The sequence below is a fragment of the Rana temporaria genome, chromosome 3, assembly GCF_905171775.1.
Source record: "Rana temporaria chromosome 3, aRanTem1.1, whole genome shotgun sequence".
NCBI classification, from domain to species: domain Eukaryota; kingdom Metazoa; phylum Chordata; class Amphibia; order Anura; family Ranidae; genus Rana; species Rana temporaria.
The window spans coordinates 324,650,221-324,659,350 of record NC_053491.1 but is presented as its reverse complement, the minus strand read 5'-3'; the positions used below and the strand labels follow the sequence as shown (position 1 = coordinate 324,659,350).

The 9,130-nt window shown below is 44.6% G+C and overlaps 1 protein-coding gene and 1 long non-coding RNA gene across 2 annotated transcripts; both read right to left on the bottom strand.

The window, feature by feature from the left end:
* Window positions 1–1,233: 1,233 nt before the first annotated feature.
* On the bottom strand, window positions 1,234–7,447 carry LOC120932517. The gene is made up of 2 exons (XR_005748008.1): window positions 6,950–7,447; window positions 1,234–1,494 (listed from the first exon to the last, which is right to left on the bottom strand). It is a non-coding gene; the product is annotated as an uncharacterized LOC120932517 (long non-coding RNA).
* Window positions 1,371–6,661, bottom strand: LOC120932516. The gene has a single exon (XM_040344966.1). It carries the CDS (start codon window positions 6,460–6,462, stop codon window positions 1,801–1,803), a length of 4,662 nt encoding a protein of 1,553 aa, XP_040200900.1. The 5' UTR covers window positions 6,463–6,661; the 3' UTR covers window positions 1,371–1,800.
* Window positions 7,448–9,130: the final 1,683 nt, after the last annotated feature.

Sequence of the window (9,130 nt, the reverse complement as noted above, 5' to 3'; positions counted from 1 at the left end):
GCATCGGCAGGGGACCCGAGAAGAGGAGCATTGGGGCTGCTCTGTGCAAAACAGAGCAGGAAAGTATGACATGTTTATTATAAAAAAAATGAGCCTTTGATATCACTTTAAAGCCCAATTCCATTTTTTATTATTATCTAAAATATAAATACCAGCATTTGTAAAAATAAAGACACAACTTTTACTGCAATACGCACCTTCTTCTCGGCACTGTCCCTGGTAGACTCATCCATCCGTGGTTCATCCCCAGACCTCTTTTGGATTAAATCATGCTGTGCACTTTTTCAGAAGCCAGGGTGTCGTGAACACACCCACAGTACAGTGCTGCAGACAGTAACACTGACGTCATTACGTTAGTATTGCTCTTTGCTGCTTTGAAGATCAACACTGCTGGAGGAGAAGATGAAGGACACTGAGATCGGACAAGACCAGTCCAGCCAAAAGAACGTTGGTGAGAGGTGGGTGACTGGCGTTGAACGTTAAACCTACTACTCATAAATCACGTTCAGCCAAAAGGATTTAACTGAGAAACACCTTTTTTGGGGTATCGGTATCAGAACAATGGCAAAGTTACAGTTGAAGTCCAAGTAAAGAATAGTGTAAAAAAAAAAAGTCAAATTCAGGTTAGACAACTGTATATGTTATCTTTTTTTTTTGGGGGGGGGGGGATAAGATGGCAGTTATAGGTCATCCAGTATTGTTACAGTATTATAACCTTTATAAAAATAACTTGAAATGTGGCTTTTGGATTTCATAGTTTTACAAAAATCCTCTGTAACCTCTAATATCCGTATATTTTACAGTTAGCTACATTACCGTTTTTATCACTAAGCATAAAAGTTTCTTATTTGTGATAGCTGGGGCACTTAAGAGTGATTCTCTACCTATATGCCATTTTCTAATATAGCAGTGAAAGGTAAAGAAATCCGAATCTGCTTAATCTTTGTTTTGCTACCTCAAATGTCTGCACTTTCATTTAAGGCTTAAATAGTGGTCTCTGATGTCCCATTCTAGACAAGTCGATGCTTACCTAAAATAGTTGTCTTTACATTTTTCTCTCTGTTGCACCCTCTCCTCAACTTTATGACTGTTCATTTATGTAAGCACTGAGCAGTCTGAACTAGCATTATCAGATCTAGCATGAACGCCCAGTGCAAATGTACAAACACTGTTCACCAAACATATTATGTTACGGCCCCTTTGGCATCGAATAAATAACAAGAGGAGAGCTTCTGACGGGTGCAGTAGTTTTATTATTTCGGAACAAAGGTGCGCAGCAGGGTTGAATATTATTTTCTTTATCTCCTTGAGCACCGTAAATATGAATATCGTAAGCACCATAGCACCATAGCACCATAGCACCGTGAAAACTCGATCCACTTGCCAAGGGGGGTACAAACTTTAAGCTTTAGGGATTTTCTGCAGACATCTTCCATGAAATCCTATGCAGACAGCTAACATGTGGCATCTGAGATACAGGAAAAGGCTTTCTTTCTAAGACAGGAAGAAGGAGTGGTCTTGTAATCCTGCTGATCAAAACATTCCCCAGGGAACCAAAGGGAGGCAGAAATGTTCCACCCAGCAGTAAGTGCTGAACTAGATCCACAATGATAAGCGGACAGTTACACTCCCACCAAATTATGTTATGATGAACATAACCTAAAAGTCATACATAATTTACAGAACATAACCTTGGCCGCTATAAAACATGGTACATCATACACAATTTAGCTTATAGGTACCTCTGTGACTGGCTACTGTCTTGTGTGGTGGTATGCTAGTGTATCACTAAAACTGAACTTATTTGCTTTCTATGAGGACTACTAGCTTTTGAATAGGACGTTCAATAATTGAAGGTTTTGATACATAGTCCTTCTTATCTTGCAATCTTCTGTCACCTACTAACACCTTGACTCGACAAACTAGATCATCCTTTTCTATTGTAGTTTCAATTACACGTCCTAGTTGCCACTGGCATCTGGGAGACATATCTTCTTTGATTATGACGATGTCATTTACTTTGAGGTTACGTCGAGGTGTGTGCCATTTCTGTCTTGTGGAAACACTCATGAGGTATTCTCTTTTCCACCGACTCCAGAATTGTTCATTGGCTTGTGATGCAAGGGTTGTAATGGGTTTGACTTTAGGATCGTCTACAATTAGTTCTGCTGAAGAGCTTGAAGATGCGTGCACTTCAGATCTCCAAAGGAAACTAGGCCCAGATAACCAACTTGAGGTGGAGATATCCGCTACATGTAGACCCCTGGATGCATGGTCGGCTGGGTTTTGTGTCGTATCCACATAATGCCACTGGGTTGGATCTGTAATCTCTCTTATGAGTTGAACACGATTGGCTACAAACACGTGAAACCTTCTTGCTTCGTTATTGATATAGGCTAAGACTACTTGGGAGTCTGTCCAGAAGAACTCTTTGTCAATTTCTATTTCAAGTTCTGCCTTCAACATGACACTCAACCTTGCTGCAGTGACGGCAGCTGAGAGTTCAAGCCTTGGGATGCTCACAATCTTCGTTGGTGCAACTCTTGCCTTGGCCATTACGAAGCTGCAATGGACTTGATCTCTGTCATTTTTGTACCTAAGGTACGAACAGGCACCATATCCTATGTTGCTGGCATCGGAAAAGTGGTGTAGTTCCACTTTCATTCTGTTACCAAAGTCTGGGGGATGGTAACATCTGGGTATCTTGATTTCCCTTAAAGCTTGCAGACTACTCTTCCAAGCCTCCCACCGTGGACATAAGCTCTCAGGAAGTGCTTCATCCCAACTGATGCCTCTGCGGCAAAGCTCTTGGAGAATGCACTTGCCACTCAGTATGAAGGGGGCTATGAAGCCTAGAGGATCATAAAGGGAGGCTACGACTGACAGGATACCACGACGAGTTGAGGGTTGATGCTTTATGTCAGCACTGAAACTGAAGGTGTCGTTTTCAATTGACCACTGAATGCCAAGTACTTGTCCTTCTGTTGTTGAGTCTGGGCTAAGTTTGACAGGTACACTAGTTGTTGCTCTTTCTGACGGAGCTATACAGGACAGGACGTCCCTTTTATTAGAGTTGAACTTATGCAGTCGTAGGCCGGCATTTTTACATAATCCTTGAGTTTCGAGGATTAGATTCGAAGCTTCGCTGACTGTTGGAACGCTAGTTAGGCCGTCGTCGACATAAAAGTTCTTCTCGATGAAGGCTGATGCTGAGGGATGTTCTGACTTGTGTTGTCGTGCAAGATACTTAAGGCCGAAATTGGCACATCCTGGAGAGGAGCTGGCACCGAAAAGGTGAACTGCCATTCTGTATTCTTTCGGTTCTGTTTCCAACTGACCGTTCTCCCACCAAAGGAACCTTAAGTAATTGCGCATTTCTGAGGGGATATAGAACTGATGGAACATCTTTTCAATGTCGCATATCACAGCAACTGCTTCCTTCCTGAAGCGACAGAGGACTCCCACTAGAGAGTTTATCAGGTCGGGACCTGTCAGCAAGGTATCGTTTAGGGAGATGCCTTTGAACTTTGCTGAACAATCAAAGACAACTCTTAACTTGTCTGGCTTCTTGGGGTGATAAACCCCGTGATGTGGGATGTACCACACTGTCTCTTCCTCTGATAATGAAGGGGCTGGTTCTGCATCACCTTTTCTGATTGTTTCTTCCATGAATGCAGTGTAGTGTTCATGGTACTGTCTATTTCCCTTTAATCTTTTCTTTAGATGATGAAGTCGAATAAGGGCCAGCCTCTTATTGTTTGGTAGTGCCAGTTGACTGTTGTCTTTGAAGGGTAACGGCATCTCGTAGTGTCCATCTTTCCTTTTCATTATAGTTTCCGAGAGAAACTGCACGAAGCGAACATCATCTTGAGACACGTACTTATCTTCATAATTTCTTTCAATGAAGTCCATTTCTAAAGCCTTTAACACATCAGCGACTGGCGGCATTGGCATTTCTTTCACTGCGACTCTGTGTACGAAGCTCTGGCTACCCGGTCTATCAAGATGTGGATTTGCTGATCCTACAATGCTCCAGCCGAGCATAGTTTTTTGAGCGAAGGGTTCATTTTCGGAGCCGATAACAACCTCCAAGGGAGCCAGTGCTGATGGGCAGTCATAACCGATCAGTAGTCCTACTTCGCAATCTTGAAGTGGCTGTAACTTGTTTGCCAAGTGTTTGAGGTGTGACCACTGGAGTGCAGTCTCCTTAGTGGGGATATGAGACTTATCTACTGGAATGAAATCTCTTGTATAGGCTTGACGGAGTTGGACTTGAACTTCGGAGTTGAAGCCACGCACTTGCAGACCGTGAGCAATTTGGCTTGAAATAACTGTGTCAACCGCTGTCATTGTGCTGAGCCTTAGCTGTAATGGCTTGGTGCTCACACTTAACTTCGATACCAGGTCTGCCAGAATAAAGGTTGAATCACTCTGTGTGTCAAGTAAGGCATAAGTGAGGATTTCCCTCTGAGGCTCCGTAGTAGCTGACAACAGAACTGGAACAATGCAGGATGTGGCAGACGTATGTCTTGTCAAAGTATGGGACATAACTTTGGGAACGTTGTCGTTTGCCTTATTTCTCATGCCTACTGAATCATCGTTTGATGCCTTGACAGGCTCAGTGTCTCTCTGTATGTGCAAACAGGTTGGATGACGTCGACTGCATATGCTACACGTGTGTCTTCCTTTGCAGTCTTTTGTAGTGTGGCCCTTTCTTAAGCAACCAAAACAGAGATGGTTTTCGTGAATAAAGGCCCTCTTTTCATCGATGGTCTTTGCCGCAAAAGTCAGACATTTAGCGACACCGTGTGTTTCGTCTTTGCAGACTAGGCAAGGTGGTTTCGGTCTTGAAGCTGAGATATTTGGAACGTTGAAGGTAGAGGGCTTCATTTGAGTGCTTGTGTTGAGCGCCTTGGCTCTCTTGGGAATTCTCTCATCTGTAGTCTTGGTACTGAGGAGAAAAGGAGAGGCAATGGGGTTGCATGCAATCTTAGCTTCCCTTTGCAGGAACTCTGTGAAACGAGCAAAGGTTGGGTATTCTTGGGACTTGTCCAGCTCGTCCACGGCGATGCGACCCCATCTGCGCACGATCCATTCAGGCAGTTTCTTGAGAAGCTTGTGGTTTTCTTCACAATCATTTAGAATAGCTAGGCCTTTAACATGAGGAATGGCCTCCACACAACCTTGAAGGAAATCTGCAAACTCTCTTAATGCTACAGGGTCATTTGCTGATATCTTTGGCCATTTAGCCAACCTTTCTCTGAAGGCTCTTTGCACTATGAATGGACCTCCATACCTGTCCTGTAGGATTCCCCAAGCACCTAGATAGGCATCTTCTGAATTTCGGTAGAAGAACCCTTCCACTGCCTTACGAGCTTCACCACCTAGATACCTCTTCAAGTACAGCATTTTTTCGCACACAGGGAGTGGTTTCTGATCAATCAGCGCCATAAAGGATATCTTCCAATCTATGAACTTCAAAGGATCACCTGTGAATACAGTTGGTTCAGGTATAGGGAGACGGTTGGAGATAAGCAGACTTGCAAGTCCTGGGGTTAGACTAACTTCTTCATTTGGTCTTGGCACCCCAAGTGGTGTATTTGAAGGTTGAAATGGCACAGCCTTTGGATTCAATGAGTTTCGTGGTTCATTATTTTGGCAGAGGTATTGCACATTGTGGTCTGTCTCCTGTTCGTAAATTTCAAGACTATCATAAGCGTTGTAGGCTTTCACTCTTGCTGCAGCTACCTTGACTTCATTTTCTGCTTGTAGCTGTTGTAGTCTTGTCTTTTCCTCATCCAACTTCAGTTTAATTTCTGCCTCTAGTTTGTTCAGCTTAGCTTGCTCCTCGCGCATCTGTTGCGTCGCCTTTGCCTGTTCTATTTTGGCTGCAAGATCTGCTTCTGCGTCAGCGCGTTTGCTAGATCTGGAAGTGGCTCTTGAGCTTGCGTTGGAGTCTGGTAATGACTCTGAGAGGACAGTTTCTGTTTCTGAGTTTCCAAAGACTGACTCATGCTCTTCTTTATTAAGCACCATCCTCACCCTTTCCTTCTCAAGTTGATCGTTAAAGATTTCATCTACATTCTCTAGCCGCTTGCTGATGAGGTTGCAGATTTCAGCCGTTAACACGGTGCATGCATCCATTTTCTTAACAACGTACGGGGTAGTGGAATTATTTCGGCACATGGACTCATACTGTTGGTGCACTAACGCTTCTTTGGCTTTAATCTCTTTCAATCTTGTATTAAAGTCTTCAGTTGAGCAGAAACCTTTTAACTTTGTCCTACATTCCTTTGCTAGCTCCTTCCAAGAGTTGCACACCTTGTTGAATGCCTTTTCATTTTTCTTAACTGTTTCTTCGTGCATTTCTTTGCCCTTTTCTGTTAGGCTTCGCTCTCTAGAGCTGGATCGTACCTGTTGTGACTCTGTGGGTTTGTCTGTTTCTTCAGCAGGTGACAACATTTTGTTCTAGTGTGCCTTTGCCTTTCAAGTGTGAGTGTGCCTGAAACCTAACTTGAATGAGTGTTGGCTCAAACTTGCTACTAAGGGCTACGACAGATAACAGGTGTTCACACTTGTAACTAAAGATTAGCAAACAATGCATACAGTACTACAAAATGTTTTAAACGAATATACTGCTGACACTTTCTAACCAGACAATTAACCCTTTACCTAAATAACTGCAGTTTAGTGGATTAGGAACTTGGAAGATAGCGTTGCTTTAAATCTGACACTAGGCCTCTAAACACGAATATAATAACTTGATCACTGGTTTAGCAAAATATTAACTATTTGGCTCGCATACTAGTTAAGGGCGGCTTCCGGATCACATATAAAGAGCACGCTATATTTAAAAGTCCACGTGACACGTTTACTTTTTTAGCCAAGTCTCTGTTGCCAAGATGGCGTCCGCACGTGTCTTGCGAGGCGTTGGGAAGCCTTTACTCACAGTTCGATGAAGACAGCGACGCAGCTGGTGATGTCGAGTCTCCACCGCAGCGACGAGTTTTCACTGTTACGGCCCCTTTGGCATCGAATAAATAACAAGAGGAGAGCTTCTGACGGGTGCAGTAGTTTTATTATTTCGGAACAAAGGTGCGCAGCAGGGTTGAATATTATTTTCTTTATCTCCTTGAGCACCGTAAATATGAATATCGTAAGCACCATAGCACCATAGCACCATAGCACCGTGAAAACTCGATCCACTTGCCAAGGGGGGTACAAACTTTAAGCTTTAGGGATTTTCTGCAGACATCTTCCATGAAATCCTATGCAGACAGCTAACATGTGGCATCTGAGATACAGGAAAAGGCTTTCTTTCTAAGACAGGAAGAAGGAGTGGTCTTGTAATCCTGCTGATCAAAACATTCCCCAGGGAACCAAAGGGAGGCAGAAATGTTCCACCCAGCAGTAAGTGCTGAACTAGATCCACAATGATAAGCGGACAGTTACATATTATATTATACTGTATAAGAGTATACATTTTAAGTTGATGATGTTGTGTGCAAATGAACATAAACTTTAAAGCAGTATTATTTCCAAATACAAACATTTAAAATTGCAGCTTACCAATCCTTAAATGTGGTGGCTGCATTTGTTTTCTTTTTAGGCTTAACCTTGTGATTTGGCCAGTGACCCACATCCTGTCTTGCCTCAGGTGGAGAAGCAATGGAGACAGCCTTGTACAGCAATCTCTGGTGAGGGTAGTGTAGCACTACCCTCTCAGGTGCTGCCGGATTTTTGTGTCCACCCCAAAGCACCTTGTTCTCATGTTGATGGGGACAAGGACCTCTTCCCGACAACCCTGGTCATTGGTTGTCGGGGTCTGCGAGCGGGGGGGGTTATCGGAATCTGGGAGCCCCCAGATCCTGGCCCCCCCACCCTACGTGAATAAGTAGGGGGTACATCGTACCCCTACCCATTCACCGGGAGGAAAAGGGTCAATAAAATAAACACACAACACAGGTTTTTAAAATCATTTATTAGTCAGCTCCGGGGGTCTTCTCCCGCTCTTTGGTGCCTTCTTCTGGGCTGGCCACCGCTATCTTCTTTAAGCTCTTTTACTAGCTGCGGCCAGCCCGGTCTTCCTCGTCGCCTTCTGCCTTCGGGGGTCTTCTCCGCTCTCACCGGTTCTTCTCCCGCTCCCCGGTGCCTTCTTCGGGGCTGGCCGCTGCTATCTTCTTGCAGCTCTTTTACTAGCGGTGGCCAGCCAGGTCTTCTGCGTCGCCTTCTGCCTTCTTCCCTCTTCTTAGAGGGAAGACTTCTTCTGAGACTGTGACATCATAAGAGGCCTATATAAATCATCGTGCACCGCACACCCGGCATTACAGCGGGAGAGAGCATTGTGGCAGCATCGGAAGAAAAAAAGAGAGAAGAAGGCAGAAGGTGACAAGGAAGACCGGGCTGGCCGCTGCTAGTAAAAGAGCTGCAAAAAGATAGCGGCAGCCAGCCCAGAAGAAGGCACCGGAGAGCGGGAAAAGACCCCGAAAAGCGGAGAAGACCCCCGAAGCTGACTAATAAATCAGCGCCCCCCCCCCTGCCCCAAAGCACCCACCCCCCATGTTGAGGGTATGCGGCCTGGTACGGTTCCGCACACAAGTCGCCCCGCAAGTCAGATCATCTTGATCCGACTTCTGGTGCGACCTCTATTCAAATCAATGGGCTCCCATAGGGAACCATTGATTTTGAATAGAGAAAGAAATGCCGGACGAGGTTTAACACAGCGTAAAGCCTCGTTAAATCACGTTTGCCAGCGTCTGACGTCTTTACAGCTCTAACGCTGGCGCTTCAGAACGCACTGGTCCTGTTTTTTTTTTTTTGCAGCTTAAAAACGGCTCAGCCATTTACAGCTCAAAAACGTCATGGTGGGCATGAGGCCATAGGCTAATTTGGAGAGCCGTTTTTAAGCTGCAAAAGACGCTCAGAAAAGTGTCTGTAAAAACGTCCGTGGGCATGAGGCCTTAGAGCGAGACCAATACTTCTAGCACAAGACCTCTGTAACCCTAAACTGGTAACCTGTAAACCAGGGATCCTCAAACTACGGCCACCCAGCTGTTGTAGAACTACACATCCCATGAGGCATTGTAACACACTGATATTCACAGACATGACTAGGCATGATGGGAATTGT

Excerpts from the sequence above, each read along its gene's own strand:
- LOC120932516 (XM_040344966.1), bottom strand. The coding sequence starts at position 6,462 with ATGTTGTCACCTGCTGAAGAAACAGACAAACCCACAGAGTCACAACAG.